Here is a 17211-nt window from a genome sequence, read left to right as displayed (position 1 = left end):
CCATGCAGTGACTTGCAAGGCCAGAGCAACCACCCCAAGGCCTAATCCCCTGCTGCCCACCCTCTGTTGTGCACTGTCCCTTGATTTGAGGAGGACAAGAAGGACTCACTCACATTCGAGGCTTCCCACAAAGAGGTAGAGCCAGGAGAGGAGAATGGCCAGGGTCACTGTGGCGAGCAGCAACTTCAGCTTCATGCGCCAGGAGCGCAACATGATGTGCTGGCAGGACACGGGTAACAAGGATCAGGTGGGCAACCCGAGTCCGGCTGGCCCTGGCATCCTAGAGCCTGTGAGGGACAGGGGAAAAGAGAGAGGTCTCACCAGTAGCCCCCACCCAGGTGTGCCAACATTTCCCCAGCAGGACATCCTCCATCACCTGCTCCTCCAGGACATAAATGGGCAACTGAAGGAGTGAAACAGATGCCCAGACAGCACACTCCTGCCCATGATGGAACATTTACCCCCCCTCGACTTGTCCCGCCATCTGGACTGGACTGCAGAGCCTGTGGGGGGGACCTCAAACATGGAGGGGAATGGCGATAGGAAGGAGGTTTCTGAGAGATTTTACCCCAGCTTTGTGCCTTGCTCCCTGCCATGCCACAGGCCTAGGGCTCACAGAGGAGAGGAGGGGTAATAATGCTAGGAGACCCTCCCGAGCAGGGCGGCGGGTCCCGGAGCCTGCCCGTGGGAGGAGCGCGGTCCCTCCCCCGCGGCCTCGGCCGGAGCGCGGCCCAGGCAGGGCCGGGGGGCTCGGGGAACTCCGGCACCCAAGCGCCGCCGCCCGCACACTTCGGTGGGAAAACCCCAAACACTTGCGCGAAAGTCGCTCCCCAGCCACACTGGTGCATGGGGCGGCCGGGGCAGCTTCCCCAACCCGCCGCGCTCTGCCACGCGTGTTAGGCCGCTTTCACTGCTCCGCCGCCGGCGGGAGGCTCCCAAGGCGGGCTCAGCCCTGCTCCCGCCAGGCCCCGCGGAGCCAGGCGCCCGGGCAGGCAAAAACCCCACGGGGAAGGAGACGCCTGCCCCCCGCCGCAGCCTGTCCTCGCTCTGCACCCCTGCCCGCGGCTCCGCGCCCCCGGCGCAGCAACATCTGGACAACAAAAGCTGCCGTCGGGCTGAATGGGCCGGATTAGGGTCTGCTCCCCCTGCACACGCCCCTCTGGAGCCCATTGATGTGCAGATGCCCATGGGGCCGCGGGGGCTGGAGCCTAGGAGAACACATACCGCGGCCCCCGACCCTCCCCGCGGCCCCTGGGGCCGGGTGCAAGCCCGCTGGAGCAATTGCAGACGGATGGCCCCATCCACCCTTGGTGAGGGATACCCCGGCTCTAGAAGGGCTGGGGCATGGCCAGCCCGCACGGCCACGCCAGCCCACTGGAGCTACAGCTGAGCTCCCGCGGCAGTCGGCACGGCCCCTGAGAGCTGCACCTGGCAGAGAAGGTGCCTACTGGCATCACCGCTCCCTGCTTGGAGCAGCCAGGCCCGGGCTTGACCTGCCTTTGTGCTCTACAGACCAGGCCAAGCACAGGCATGGCAGGGAAAACGGGGAGCTGACACATGGAGCACACCAGGCCCAGGCACCCCTTCTCCCTGCCACAGCCACGGGCCATGCTGGACATGGCGAGATCTCCACACGCTGCTGCCAGCCTGTCTCCCATCTCACATGCTGAGGTGCACACAAAGTTGGAGGGCTGCTCAGGCCACGCCGGAGGGGAATGGCAGGGGGGCATGGTGAGAAAAGGCCGAGGAGGTCAGCCAGCACCCAGGGGAAGCAGAGGGGCAGGGAAACAACTTTAGCACAAACAAAGGAGAGAGAAGGTGATGGTACACAGCAGCATCCGTCCTGCTCCCACTTGCCCCCATGGCCCCTCACTCCAGGAATGGTACTCTCTTCCCCAGCCTGCATGTGAACACACTACTAGGATGGCAATTCTGCGGGACCAGATGGGACCAGCAGCAAGTCAGTTTTCACCTCTCCCAGAGGCACCCAAGGATCCATCTATCCCCCACCTCATAACACCCCCACCCCTCCTGCCACCCCTTGTGCTACTCCTCACCTGGCTGCTTGCCTTCCCCCAGGCGCTGGCTTCCTTACCTGCCTCTCCCCTCCGCCTCCTCCGCCTCCTGCTTCCCCGGCGCCTCCCAAGCCGGCTGGCAGCCCACTGCTACTGCTCCCTCCCGGGGCTGCCGTTCCCTGTCCTCCCTTTACTCCTCCCTTCCAGATCTGACACTTTCCCCCTCCTCCCCGCTCTCAAACCCATGCTCCCCCCGCACACCCCGCCGGCCCCCCTTTCAGAGGAAGAAAGAACAAACAAAACAAGAGATTAAATTCGCTTTCTACTCAAGAGCCCCCAGCGCCAGGGGCACAGAGTTGCCCAAAGTAAATTGGGAGGAATCCATCCTCCTTCGAACTCCCTTCCCACTCCCGGGCCTCAAAATCCCTCCTTCACACAGTGAAAAAAGGAAGGATTCAGGATTATCTATCCCCTTCCTAGCACCTGCCTCCTCCTTTACTGGGGCACATGCAGAAGACTTTGTCCTCACAGAGAGATCTCTGGGGGCCTTGGGAAGGTGGCAGAGCCCACCTGTTCTCCCCATGACTGGGAAAGAATGGTTCCACAGCCTACCTATTTGGGATGCAAATATAGCGAGGATGGGATGCAGACCTTGCTGCTACCCAGACAGAAATGTACTGGCCACCATCAGAGCACTTGCCCATCAACTTAGCAGAGTGCAAGCTTCACTGTGGATCTGAAAGGGAAAGAACTGTTCCCCTACTGTCTCATCCTTGCTCTGGCCCAGAAGTGCAGGGCTCACTGAAAGGGTGCAGTGTTCAACCAGACCTGCCCAGCGTACCAGGAGTGAGCAGGATGGTGGAAGGAGGAGCAGGAGGCCGGGGCTGGGAATGCTAACTATGCAGAGAGAGGCTCTACCTGCAGCTCCCCCCTCCCCACCGCGCAGGCCCCGGGGCTGGGAAAGGCAGCGGCCCTGGCCCGGGGCTGCAGCAGGAGAAGCCCCTGCCAGGAATACCCAGTACCGCGGGCGTCTGGAGGGGGCCGGGTGCGGTGGGAGAAGGCCAGGAGCGGCAGCAGGCAGAGGACTGGGATGCGGAGCCCCTGCACAGCCCTCCGATGCAACGTAAATGGCCCCCACCCCAGAGCCCCGGGTGAGGTGAGGCGGGTCCCGGCCTGCCCGCGCAGCCACAGCATCGCCCAGATGGCTTCCCTGGGAGGCACGCTTACCTCCCTCACGCTCGGGCAGCTCCTGCTTGCCCTTGCAGAGCCCCGGTACAACAGGCAGCGGCTCCTCAACAGCGCCCTTCAGCCCAGCCCTGCCCCGGCAGGGAGAGGAAACGCCCGGGCTGCCCTGCTGCTCCGCTGAGCCGGCGGCTCCCCAGGGCAGGGGCCCTTCCCTTCGCTCCCCCAGCCGCCCCGGGGCACAGGCTCAGCAGGAACCGTCCTGCCCCTGCTCCACGGTATCCAGCATGTGCTCCAGCTGAGGCAGTGCCGCGCAGGGCTTACCCATGCTTTGGGAGCAGTGCAGACCTGCAGCCCGCGGCCAACAGCACCGCTTCAGCAGAGGAACCCGCCTCGTGTTCCAGCTGACCTCCGCAGCCCCTGCACACGCTTGTCCTGGCCACCATACCGCGTCGGCTCCCAGCACCCGAGAGCGAGTGCTCTGGGAGCCAGCCAGGCCCTCTCCAGCCAGGGCAGGAACAGGTAGGCTGCTGGGGAGCACAGGCACGGCAGGGGCCTTCACGGGGGTGAAGATGGCAAGCCAGAAACAGCCTCTCTGTGAAACATTAGAGCACAGCAAGCGGAGGGCAAGGCTGGAAGCGGAGGGCAAGGCTGGAAGCGGCTCCTTAGCAAGGGGCACAGCGGGTACCAGCAGCCATGGCCCAGCACGTAAAGCTCCCGGCTCCGCCGTCCCTGCAGTCAGGGCCTGGGGCCTCTCCGCCCTCCCTCCTCAGTCTCCTTGCTCACCAGACAAGCGCAGCCAGCAGTAAGACGAGAGGTTTCCCAATACTGCCGTCTTCCAACCCCAGCGCGGGTGCGGGGCAGAAGTGCTGTTCACAGCAGGTTATCCTCCCTCCCCCACATTCTTCCCAGGAGCAAGCAGCTCCTGCTTCAGCAGGGATCAGGGGATACAGCCACTGGGACTGAAAAAGGCACCCCTGTCCCCTCTCTAGCTGGAAGAAGCTGACCAGGGTGGATACGAGGGAAGGGGCAGGCAGGACCCAGGCCTTGTCTCATGCCTGGGGCACCCTGCCTCCAGTGACAACAGGGCAATGGCCAGGGGACAGAGAATGTCATGCCAGCAGAGCTGGGCAGCTGCACAAACACCAGTGCGTGCTCACACCAACCTCTGATGTGTGGGCAGGAGCCCAAAGCTGGCTGTATGCCGGCCACCCTTCCATGCACAAGCAACCTTCATTCCTGGGAAAGTGCAGCCACTTTGCTTGCCCCAGGCTCCTCCTGAGAGCTGCCCATGTGCTGGCATTCCACTCCTCCACGATCCACTCTTTTGCAGGAAATCCCCTTTTCTTTGTAGGCCCCATTGCTCAGCCTGAATGGCCTTCGCTCTCTACGGCTCAGTAATAATCAGGTGAGCAGTTAATGTTTAGGGAGAGCTGGCAGCGGAAATTTTGCCATCACATTACCATGTTTCCTCTAGCCCTGCAAGCACAGAGGGGAGCAGCTCTGTTTTCCCACAACATCACAATTGGCAGCAAGGCCTATGGGAGGGTGGGTGTCTCAGCCTGTTGTCTCTTCTAGAGCTTATGTGTACCTGCAGAGGCATGCTGAGGCACAACTACACTGTCTGTGGGTACCAAGCCAGAGGCCTGAAGGGGCACAGGGACAGTCCCAGGCTTGCTGCCCCCTCTACTGCCTCCCTCCTAGGCATTACAAAGGAGGAGGTCGCCTGGCTGTTCCCAGTAAAGAGCTGCAGGGCAGCCAGGAGAGGAGTGATTTCATGGAGCTATGGTGCCTGTTGTCTTACCTAGGCGTAGGTGAAAGAAACTGCAAATTCTCCCAGGTCTCATTTTTGGAAGAGTGACAGTTTAGCTGACCTGCTTAGACTGTCTCAGTAGAAGTCCAACACAACAGCTTCCCAGGTTTGCAGAAGGTGAGAAGGGGCCCAAAAGGTGCAACAAGAGCTGCACAGCCAGACTGGGAACTCAGAAAAGGCACCACAGTTTGAAGAGAAGCAACTGGGGACAATCACTTTTGCTCTTACAGATGGAGGGGACAGGCTGGTTCCTCATTCAGCAGATCACCTTTAAAGTGTACTGCAGCACCCATCTGACAAAGTGCCTTATGATTCAGGGTCACCTCCTGTCCTGCTCCCTATGCCTGAAATGTTGCTGCTTGAGGGGGGCTGTGCCAGCCGGCAGATACCACACAGGCAGTGCAGAGCAGGGTAGCTGCAGGAATTTACAGAGGCGGAATGGAATTTGGCCAGGGGAGCAGGATTAAAACCCCATGCTCCGGATTACCATGCTGTCCCTCCCTCCCCAGTCTTATGATAAGCAAACCCTAAGTGAGAGTTTCATCTTTGTATTTCCCTGGAAAGAGCAACCTCTGGCAAAAGAGCCACCAGAGTGTTCTAGAGGTGGGATCCAGTAGCACTCACAGTTAGATACCAACACATGCTGCAAAAGGAAGCATCCTCATCTCCCACTGCTTCCAGACACCACCAAGCTACTGAGAAAATCCCAGAAAGGACCCTCCTGGAACAACAGGCAGCTGTGCCTCAGTTACAGCTTATTCTCAAACATCAAGCTCTTCTCAGGTCCATAAGATTACCACACACACAGTTCTGCTGCTCTGAGTTCAGTTTTTTATTCTCCAGAGGTCATTCTGAAAAGCCATCTTCTCCTTCTCTGGCAGAACCACAGCACTTGGGGAAGAGGAGCTAAAAGTCTCTGAAGGGTGTTGAAGCTCCAAGCTTGGCTGAAGCAGCGACTCTTGTCACCAGACTGTTTCCTTGTTTCCAGAGGAAACCAGCAAGCTCAGGCTGGGACTGACAGGAATGCCGTGCTGCTTACCTTTTCATGTCTGAAACCCAGGAATGTATCAGGGGAGCAGCTCCTCTTGGCAGGCACTCCGATCACAAGGCCCTGCTAGACACAGTCTGCTGTTGCAGATCAGTCTCCCTGCCTGCAACCAGGCACTGGGTCCAGCTGCCCGGCAGAGCGTCAGCCACAGGGGCACGCAGGGCACGCACGGGGACAGCAGTGCCACAGCAGAATGTGCAAGCGTGTGGCGTGGGAGGCCTGAGCCTACCAGACATCCTGCAGTGCTCACAGGCTGGGCAGCTGCATTCTGCCACAACTCTCAGGCAAAGTAAAGGGGGCCCACCCAGACAGCAACACAGTCCCCAAGTGCTCTCATTCCTCTTAAGCCCAAGAAGAAGCTGGAAGGACCCCAAGAAACTCACAGCGGAGGTGTTCAACACACTGCTTCCAGCTTTACCTCCCTGGACTACAAGTCATTTGATGCTAAGAGGATACTCAGCAGGTGAAGTATCAACATTGACTGGCCTTTCTCTGGGCCTGGTAAAGCTTAAGCCTAACTGAGGACAAACCCAGAGGCCACAAACTGCTGAATCAAATCTCCTCCTCATGCCTCCCTGGCCAGCACAGCTTGGCACAGGAGGGACCAGCCCTGGGCACTGTGCAGTGGGACCCCAACTGCCTCTTGAAACAGGAGCAGCAACAGGGGCTGATCTCTACCTCCCTTCCTCTCTCATGGGATTAGGTTTCTACTATCTGCATTTTTGCTGATGTTTGTGCTGCAGCTAATGGCCAGCTCTGAATCCATTAAGTTCACCGTGCCCTGGTCTCCGGATGTGCTACGGGCATCAATACCTGTTCACCCTGCCATTTCCTGACACTTCACTACTGCGGGCTTGCAACAGTTCCTGGGGTCAGAGCTGAGCAGGGCCAGCAGCCAGGAACTCCAGCTTTTCTCCAAGGCAGCCTGCAGCAAGCCCTCCACCAGTTCCAGCTCTGCCATCAGCACAGCTGGAACACCCAGCAGGCATCCTGCTAATACAGCAAGGGCTGGGAGTTTCATCCTGTGTGGTACTGACAGCCCAAGTTTCCAGCTTGCAGTGCCCATGGGTAGGGACTAACTCCACATCCCCCTGCTCCCTTGAAATGCTCTTGAACATCCTGCACCAGGTGGTGCTCCCTGGTGGGACAAGGGAGACTGGGATATGTTGTGCATATCCCAGCACAACAGGCCAGACTTAGCCCCTACACATGCTTGCAGTCTTCACCACCTCAGGCAAAATTAATTAGGTTAATTACAGCAAAAAAAGGAGACAAAGGGACTCCAACAACCCCATATTGGCACTCTACCTGGAAAAGCTCACAAGAGGTATGACACCATCCACCTCTGGGGAGGTGCCAGGGGCATGGCTGTGAGCCAGGTTGTCAGGTGCCTGCTGTGCATTGTTACCAGCAGAACTGGGTAAGTGTTTTTGGCTGAATAGTTATTGATTGAAAACTGCAGTTTCCAGACAGCTCAGAGCTATTTGCTCCTTCATTACAAGTTTTGGACAAGAACAAAAAGCGTTGTTTTCCAAGCAAAAAAGTCTCATTTTGCATTGTTTTGTTTGTAATTGAGCTGCATTGCATTTAAAATAAAAGATAAAGGGTCTCTCAAATTTGTCTGTGTTGAGTTTTTCTCCCTTCAGCTTTTCATTTTGGGCACTAAATCAAGCAATTAATTATTTGTCTAGCTCTGGTCTCCAGACAAGCTGGGAGGATCATGAGCCAAAAGGCTGGAACAGCTCTGCCCAAGCAGCAGTTCTGAGGAGGGTGTTGATTTTTTTGTGCTGCAGGCTCCTTTCAGGCCTTAGCTTGAGTTCCCTCGGGGTTAGCAAACATTCCCTGGGGAGAAGAGAGCAGGGCCCTGTGCAAGGAATGGCAGGTACCCCACCACAAGGGATCCACCTGCCCCGTGGGCAGCAGTTCAGGAGACACAAGGTCATACCAGGGCTTGGAGGACATGCTAGGAGCAGGGCTTCCCGTGCCAGCTGCCCTGCACAGAATCATAGGATATCCTGAGTTGGAAGGGACCCATAAGGACCATCAAGTCCAACTCCCAGCTCAGCACAGGACAACCTCAGAAATCACACCATGTGCCTGACGGCATTGTCCATAAGTTTCTTGAACTCTGTCAGGCTTGGTGCTGTGACCACTTCCCTGGGAGCCTGTTCCAGTGCCCAAGCCACCCTCTGGGTTTTTCCTAATAACCAACCTAATCCTCTGCTGATACAGCTTCATGCCATCGGCTCGTGACATCCTGGTCCCTCACTAGTCCTGCTGGTATCGGTCACTGGAGCAACTCCTCCAAACTCCATCTCTCACAATGCCAAACTCTAGTCCAGCAGCCGGGCACACACGAGGCACTGACCGACAGTGAAAGGCGATCCCTGTCCTCTGTGTGAAAAGCAGCTGAACTCATGGATGCAGCCCAGTGCCTCTTCCACAAGGGACTAGCTCAAACTGGGAGCTGTGCTCAAGCAGCCACTCCTATATCTTCCCTGTCCAGAGCTATTCCTGGCACCAATGCCCTCAGTGCCCAAGTCAGGCTGAAAGCAGAGCTCATCCACACAGGAATGGAACAACTGCACTATAAATAGCAAACCAGAATGGCTCAGGGCAGGCTCTAAAAAACCCAAGCAGCAATAGTGCCATCCACTCAGGGTGCACTGGGCATTTTGTATGACCAGAAGGGATTCTGAGCTACAGAGAAGCTCGCACGTTGCCAAGAGGCTCTGACAACACTGGAGGAAAAACTGTTGTCCAGGCTAAGACACAAAACTTACCTGCAAAAAAACCACATAGGGCATCTTGCAAACTGGAAATGAGGTAGTGACTGATAGGGGCAAAAAAGGAGGGGAAGTGGATCCCAGAGGGGAGGCAGTTCCCAAAGCCAGGCAGTGGAAACGAGAATACTCCCAACATCCAAACTCATTACTAGCCCTCCTCCATTCCTGCTGCTCCTTGTGTTCCTATCCCTGGGGCTTCTCACACTGCTGAGCTAAACCATGAACTTGCACACCAAAGGACAAAGGCAGGGAAGAAACAGCATAGCTCAACTCAACCAAGCAGCAGGTGAGTGGCTGAGGACAAAAGCTCACGTCTTCTGCAATCCACAGCAACCTCTGTGCAGTGCCCAGCCTGCACCAGGACAGGCATAACATCTCAGGTCATCCTGCGATCAGGTCTTCCAGGATGCTTCTAGGAAGACCCTTCCCACCACACTCATCCTCACTACTCCTTCTTCCCTCCTAGTGCCTCCATGTGGATCCACCTTCCTCTTCTCACAGACACCATATGTCCCTATGAAGGGATCTCAGCCTCCCCAGATGAGGATGTGACCGGCCTCATGCAGCACTGCCAGGCACCAGCCTCCCACTGCTGTGACGGATTCCTGCTCTGCAGCACCTGGGCATACACTGGGAATAAGAGCACAGAGGAGACTGCTGGGAAATCAAGAGAGGGGTGTATGCACAGGGAAGGCACACACCTGAACCAAATCACCCAGCAAATAAACACACAAGCACACACACAAAAGGAAGCAGTTGCTTCCTCTGACAGAAAGTTTGTTTTGTCAGAATAGGAAGACGGCACTCAAGGAAAGACACCAAACCTCTGCTTTATTGCACCCAGAGCACCAAAACGAGACAGGACACAAAAAGCAAAGATAGCCAGTGCTAACTATAATTCCACCTCGAGAATTCTGTAGGCCCACAACTCTCTTGGCTTCTCCCCCATGGCTCTCCTGTCACTCCTCACCCTTCCTCCTCAGCGCAGCAGGCAGGAAGAGAGGTAGAGGTCTCAAGTTTGGCCAAGTTTCCACTCAGAACAGAACAGAAGCTTGATAACAGGCTGGACAGGATGTGAGCACCCATTGAGGAAGAGGATTAGTACCCCCTTAATCTGCACATTTTGGAGTCTAAGCACTTTGCTCTGCTCTTTAATTAAACCATGGAGTGCAAAGATTGCTAGAAGGTAGAGAACAAGGAGGAAGAAGGAAAGGAAAGAAGAGACTGTGGCTTAAAGGCTGTTCCTTGCAGCTTAAATGCAAGGGGAGGGTGTTACTACCAGGGATGTATTTCACCTCAAGTGCTTTATACTGGGGCTGTTGAGCATCCTATTGCCTTCCCTGATCCAATCTATGGGTGAGTCAGGGGCAGGATGAAGGGCAAACTGCCTGAGGGCCTGGGGATGACAAAGGAGGGAGCAAGGAGATCTATCAGACTGGACAAAGCTTTAGTTGTGGCAGCTTTGTCTGGCTGGCCATGACTCCCCTCCCGAGTCTCCTGCCTCCTGGGAAGCAATATGAGTGCCAGAGCAATGTTTGTCTCCACTTCACACACCTGTCTGCACAAAAGGGCCTTGTTCCAGCACTTATCTGGCTCCAAGGGGAGGGGCCACTGCCTCACTGCCCTGGCACCCAGGCAGGACTTTCAGCTCCACGTCAGGCTTCTTTGGATCTGCCTGGCAGAGGAAAATTTCCTGACACAGGTAAAGAGGGAAAACTTTTACCACAGCTCAAGACAAACAAAGCAGTTTCCCTCAAGCTGTGCTCAGGCACACGTGCCCGTGCAGAGTAGGCAGCGAGCCTGAGGCTCCGGGAGCTACCTGAGCATGAGGATAGGAGCCCCACAGCACAGCACAGCACAGGGAGACAGACAGCTGCTGCCAGAGCTGGGAATACAGCTGCCTAGGAATGGCCTCACCTCCCTAAATGCTCTGCCACCAGCTCTGCCCCACCAGACCAAGGCAGGGGGCTGCCTGTGTGCAGGGGCAGCCTGTCACTCCAGCGTTCCTCTCTTCCCTCACTCCTATTCTTTGGAATTCCTCTCCTCTGTTTGCTTTGTTTCAGACCTCAATGAACAGGAAGAAAAGGGAAGGAGCCTTGACAAATCCGATCAAGGCACAGACATTGCTGAGGCTCCCTCCTGCTGGCATGCCAAGCCCTACACTAATGAGGGGCAGGGAGAGAGAGGTGGCCACTGAGAACAGTAGCCCCAAAGAAACACTTGATGTAACAGATAGAGGGAAAAGAAGCTGCTAGGACAGAACAATGCCAGCACAAGCTCCCAGCCTTCAGAAGGGGGTCTTCCCATTTTCCCTGGCCCAGAGAGCTCCTCAGTCCAGGTGCCAGTGACTTTCTGCCCACTACGCAAGAAATAAGCAATAGACCATGGTATTGTCTGGGGAGAAGGATCCAGACATGCACGCAGGAGAAGAGCCACAGAGATCGGGCCACACTTTATTCAAAGGACTGCTGTGGAGGATCTGGTCCTTCCCTCCAGAGAACTGGGATATGGGGGCTTGCAAGTCCCAGTGTTGTCTCCAGAACCTCCCACAGGTCCCAAATACCCAGAGAGCCAAGCCCTTCTGCTATGTGAGTATCTCCTGTATACTGACTTAGAAGCACTAAAACAGCAAGGGAGCAACCACATGTAAACCATCTACTTGACATACATGATAACTAACCTTTGAAGGCTGCCAATGTTGCAGGAGTGGCTAGGAACAGCTGGAGAAGTTGGCACGGCCTGCTGGTGCCTGTGAGGAACCCCCTCTAACCAAAGATTCTCAGCTTGAAGGGCAGATAAGACATCTCAGCTGTACTTGAGATTTTTGGAGCTTCCTGTCACCTGAAACCCAAAAGACAGTCACGTGAAGAGCTACTGCATAAGAGAGCTCTGAGGACAGGCCCCTGCACATCCAGAGTCACAGATAAGAGCACCTGCCCTACACCTTGCTCCTGCCCTATCCTCCAGCCTGCCACAAAGCACGGCTCAGTGTCACCCAAGGCCACCCAGAGAGCCCAGGGGAGGATGACTACCTGCATGCTGCATATTCCCAGTCCCAGTTCACTGCACTGTCGTTTGCAAGTTCCCCACTCATGCAAGGAGGACTGTACACATGTGCCCAGAATTGCTGGCAAAGCCACAGCCACCATGTTCCATCATGTGAGTCCTCACACCAATCCTTCAGCAGCCTCAGGAGCTGAGGGAGGGATGCAAGTTCTCTGGCCCCCTCCCAAACACGATAGCAGCAGCAAGTGTCTAACTTGTGAGGCAATAAAGGGATTAACTATCTTGTCCAGTAACCTGAGCCCCCGTGACATGCTTGGGCAGCCCCATAATGGCAGCTAAGAGAGCCTATCCAAATAGGTGCATACAGGGAGAGAGAAGGAGGAGGAGAGAGAAAGCAGGCAAAAAACATCACACATGCAACTTGTGCTGAAGAGAGCACAGCAGTCTGCACATGTTACTCCTCCTCAGAGGAAATCCTCTTCCTCTGCTGGGATCTTTCCAGTGCACCCCTTTCCTCCGACTCCCACAGAGTTGGGCACACACATCCACAAGTGCAGGATGAAATGGATAAGCCCTTCTCCCAGGAGGCTAGAGGGATTCTTAGCTCATTATCAGGAAAAAGCCCAAAACAGAAGCACAGACATACTAATATGCTGGGGCAAAGGAATTGGAGAAGAATTGGAAATTTTGTTTTAAAGACCCTCTATCCACACATCATTGCTTTAAGATGCAGCAGGAGCAGGACCTTAAAAGTGGGTAAAAACCTAGTAAAAACATGGGTTTGATCTGTCCCACCTGTTTTAAAAGGCCAAACAGAGAAACAAGTGTGCAGTGTGCTGCATTCCTGCACCCCTCTAGCCACAGCAAACCCCAGACCAGCCTGGCACAGTACAGTATGACAGAAGGGAGGTGACATCAATCCCAACAAGGGCTGGAAATAAAAAATAGTAACAACAGCTGCTACCTGAACAGTGAAATCCAGCGATTCTAAGAGGGAAGTACAGCACTGCAGTGCTCAGCAAAACCCTTCTTCAGCAACAAGGCCCAACAAAACTTCTGCTTTTTGAGCCTCCCTCAGATTCTGGCTACAAGGTGGCAGCCAGTGAGAGAGGACATGTAGGGACCCTACAGCACATGTCAGTAAACAGACATCTGTCTCCTCCACCATCCCCACTCTGCTTGTCCTGATCGGTCAGCTCCCACCTCAGACCAAAGGGGTCCAAGAGGGGAAATTCAGGAGATGGATATTCTGCAGCAGCAGGAACAGAACCAGAGTGCCAAACCCTTCTGCCATACACCCACAGCCCTCGCCCAGGTACTACCACAGCTTTATATTTCCAGGGAACAGTTCAGCAGGTAAGAGCCAAGCCCCTCCACCTGGGCTAGGAAGCAGAAGCTGCTAACAGCAACACTGAGTGCTATCAACAGCAAAAAACTCAAAATGCAGAGATAATACCGAGTGGGGAGACCCAGATATGTGCCTGACACACAGCAGCACTGTCCCCTGGGATCCACCACAGCATCTCTGGGACAGCACAGTTCCCATTTGCACATGGCAGGAGCCTCACCTCCAGGATGGAGCCCACATCACATGGCCACAACCCAGGCACCAGCAGTTATTACACAGCACCACACACAGGACCTGCAAGATATGCAGCATGCTGGGACCGATCTCAAGGCCTGCTGCCTTCTCCAGGTGGGGTCAGGGGAGCTTAGCGTGATGCTGGGGAAGGAAAGGTCAGAAATCACAAGCAGTTACCCGTCATACACCCAAAGGGAGTTGCAGTGCCCTCTCCCTCAGGACCCAGCTGCATCTCTCCCTTGGACTGTTTCCATCAACTCAGGCCACCAGAGAACTATGTGTCCAAAAGTTTTTTCCAACTGCATCACATGGTTATTAAAAGACATGGCCTCTCCCTTTCAGCCTTTGGCGCAGGCAGATTTGAGTATTACAGGAGAGACTACACACTGCTAATGAATCAGGGAAGGGAGTTATCCAAGTAACAATCTGTGGCTCTAAATGGCTTTCTGGAAAAGGCATCTGGAGGCAGGAGGCAGTCAGTATCTCGCAGCAGGGCTCTGCACACATTGCCAGACATGTTGTTCCTCCTGGGAAGCCAAAAAGAGTCTTTCTCCAGAGATGCCAAGTCTGAGCTAAGCTGGGAAGGGCAGGGGCACCCTGACAGAAAACAGCAACAAAATGCCTCCAAGTCAAAGCACACATTAAAAGGCCCCTTAAGCTTGTTTGACCTGTGTTTCCCTTCCCATCAGACTCCTGCTTCAAGTAACAGACCTGTCAGCAACACTTCAGGAACTCAGGTACTACACCACCAGCTTCCCCTGCCAGCTGTTGCCCTTCCAGATCCCAGGAGGGCTTTCCAAGATCAGAAGTACAAGCCACCACCACCAGTACTGCTATGCTTAGAGCATGTGTGCTTCACTGCCCTTGTCTCCTCATTTGGACAGAGATTTGGAGCTCTCTCAAAGGGTGTTGGCCTCCAGTGGGATATCATGAGTGAACAAGGCCTTCCATTCTAGGCAAGGTTCATGTAAAAGGGACTAAAATACTCCCTGGACATGCCTCCATCTACAGGTTATTTGGAGCAAGTAATAATTTATCCCTATCTATCCCAAAGTATTGGCTGAGCTCATCCAGAAGCAAAGAAAATACACAGCCAGAGCATGGTGTGAGAGCTGAGGGCAGGAAGGCATGCCCTAAAGAGGCAGGGCCAGAAAGGCCATCTCATTCTTCATCACAACTGCTCGCTTTCAACCACAGCCAACAAGACCCACATCCCCGATCTCACACTGCTAGACCACTTCCCTTCTGGCAGGGGAGGGTCAGCAGGAAGGCAAGGTTGGGGAGAACATCCACTTCCCACCCCAAATACCCATCTTCCAAGACACAGCCAAGCATCAGTATACGGAGTGTGTCCTCCCACATCCTGCATTCCAGCCCTGTACAAAAACATCCTCACCCCAGCACTCTGAAAGATGTGTTTGAGGCTTACTTAAGATGAGCTGCCTTATACCCGTGGCAGTGCTGTGCCTGGAGTCAGGCTTCCCAGAAATGGCATGGTCTCATGGATCTGAGCAAACAGCAAGACACTGGCAGCCAAGCAAGCTGGACTTCAGCACTGTACCCACAGATGGGCTGGCAGAACATTTGCCTTTCTTTTTTTTTTGGTTTGCTTCTTTTCTTACCGTTACTGCTGAGCCTGCACCCCTCATCATCACAGCATTGGAACTATTTGGCCTCAGTTACAGCCAGAGGATTTCCAGTTAGCACAAGCCCTCAGCATCCAGACTGGCAATGAGCACTAAGGAGAGTTGCTCCTAGATCATACTGGGCACAGTCAAGAGAGAAATTTGTCCCTCAACCCAGCCTTTCACCTCCTGCTGCCACACACACTGTGGGCACCATAAGCCAAGGCAATTTAAGTCTTGCCCTGTCCCATGGACTCGCTGCTGCTCTGAGAAGCTGCCCATCCTACAGTGCTCCCTTGCAACTTACCATAAAAAGGCAGCATGATGCTGTTCAAACTGTCCTCCAAACTCACTTGCTGCAAGCAGGAGATGAACAAAAGGGGACATGACAGTTGGTGGGACAGAGTCTGGGGGCAAGGGGTGAAGAGGAACCATCTACCAAAATGCTCCTTACTCGGGGGCAGAATCTAGCTGTGCTATTCAGAGTAGCCCAAGGACTTTGTGCATCAAGCCTCACCTCTGGCTGAAGACAAGGTGTCTCTGGCAGTCTCCTAGGCAGCCAGCTCTCAGATTGCTGTCTGGCAGAGCTAGAGCATCTCCTTGAAGGAGAGCAGCTCTGGCAGTCTGCACTGGATATGCCCCTAGAGTCACCAGCAGCACACACCTACCCCAGCAAGCTGTGCTGGAAACCTCTGTCACAGGCTTCGGGTGCTATCTCACCCGCCTTCGCACTTACAGTAGCAGCCCAGCCACCGTGAAATTCAGAGAAACTCGCAGGTAGCACTGCATGTGAAAGGAAAGTTGGGTCTAATTCATGTGATTCTGACTAAAAAGGTTTGTTTAGCGCCAGAATGCTTGCCAGCGGTATCTCGTGCCCTTTTTGAACTCAGCCTGCTGGAAAACAAACCCTCGGGGGAAGAGGAGCGATCAGGAAGGATAAAGTGCCTGCCCATGCAACTGTAATTCCCGCCGAGGAAGCCGCAGGCACACACTGTGCCCATTGTGCGGAGGTAACCGGTCAGGAGGAAGGAGGGGCGGCTCGGCCCAGCTCTGTGCGCACCCGAGAGGCCACGAAGCGTCTCCTCGCCCCCGGGCACGGCCGATCTTTGCCCCGGGCAGCGTGCGGAGCCAGGCCTGGCTGCGGGCAGGGACGCTGGCCGGCAGCCTGGGCTGAGCGGGAGGCAGAGCCGGGGCAGGGCCGGCACGGCGGGAGGAAGGTCGCGGCACCGGGCACAGGCTGGAGCCACTTCTGCAACAGGCTGCGGGCAGGCGGGCCCCGCGGCTCCTGCCGCCTGCCACGGGGACACCCGTGCTAGTGCGGCAAACACTGAGCGCTGCGGGGCCGCCCGTGGGCTCCGAGAGAGCCCCCGCTGCACGGCCCGACCCGACCACCGCCCTTCTGCTCCCCGCTCCGGTGCCCCCGGCCACGGGCGGGGACAGACACTGTCACGCACGAACACGAGGATGAAAGCCCTGTCTCCGAGGTCCCCCGACCTTTCCGTGTCCCCAGGGCAGCACCTCTGCGGAGCAGCGAGTGGGCACGGGCCGTTCAGCCCCGAGCGGAGCGGGGCTGTCCCTGCCTCCTCGCTCACACCTCACCCTTCCCCAGGCAGAGCCCTCGCCAGGTGCGGAGCGAGGCTCCCCACTGCCGGGCAAGCAGCGACCCGGGTGTCCATGGGAGCCCCCGGCTGGGACGGGGGTCGCCGCACGCCGCTCCCCGGCGGGTGACGAAGGGGCAAGCACCGCTCCCGGCGCCCGCTCTCATTCCCCAGCGCCACCAGGAACTTTTTACCGGTGCCGTAGCCAGCCCCGCCAGCTGCACCGAGCAGCCCCCGACGGGCGGCCGGTACCCCGCACACCGCCCCAGCCGTGCCGCGGAGCGCCAGACCCACGCGTGGGCAGACCCCCGCCCGCCGCAAGGCTCCAGGAACGACTCCTTCCCAAAGGAGTCCAAACTGAGCGCACCCCGGCTCCCCACCCGGCGGCAACTGCGTCCCCGCTCGGGACACGGCGGCCCGCCTTACCTGCCCGGCCGCCGCCGCCGCTCCTTCAAACCCCCGCCCCGCCGCCCATCGCCCGCTCGGCGCTCGGCCCGGCTCGGCTGCTCGGGGCGGGGCGCGGCGGGGGCGGCCCCGGAAGCAGCGCGGCGGCGGC

General features: G+C 56.4%; 1 protein-coding gene across 2 annotated transcripts in view; it reads right to left on the bottom strand.

Moving 5' to 3' along the window:
- The window catches only part of LARGE2 (LARGE xylosyl- and glucuronyltransferase 2), a 23565-nt gene extending 6354 nt beyond the window's left edge, over window positions 1–17211 (bottom strand). Inside the window, exons 1-3 of one of the 2 annotated variants that reach the window (XM_074543039.1) lie at window positions 17082–17196; window positions 11525–11685; window positions 114–287 (exon numbers count right to left, since the gene is read on the bottom strand). In XM_074543039.1, coding sequence (XP_074399140.1) covers window positions 114–213 — 100 coding nt within the window. In that variant the 5' untranslated portion in view covers window positions 214–287; window positions 11525–11685; window positions 17082–17196. Of the gene's footprint in view, window positions 1–113; window positions 288–11524; window positions 11686–17081 lie in introns of both variants that reach the window. The other variant, XM_074543038.1, reaches the window with a different exon arrangement.

This window comes from Zonotrichia albicollis, chromosome 6, assembly GCF_047830755.1.
Source record: "Zonotrichia albicollis isolate bZonAlb1 chromosome 6, bZonAlb1.hap1, whole genome shotgun sequence".
Classification (NCBI taxonomy): Eukaryota; Metazoa; Chordata; class Aves; order Passeriformes; family Passerellidae; genus Zonotrichia; species Zonotrichia albicollis.
Note: the sequence above shows the minus strand (reverse complement) of the source record. Positions and strands in the feature narration are given on the sequence as shown.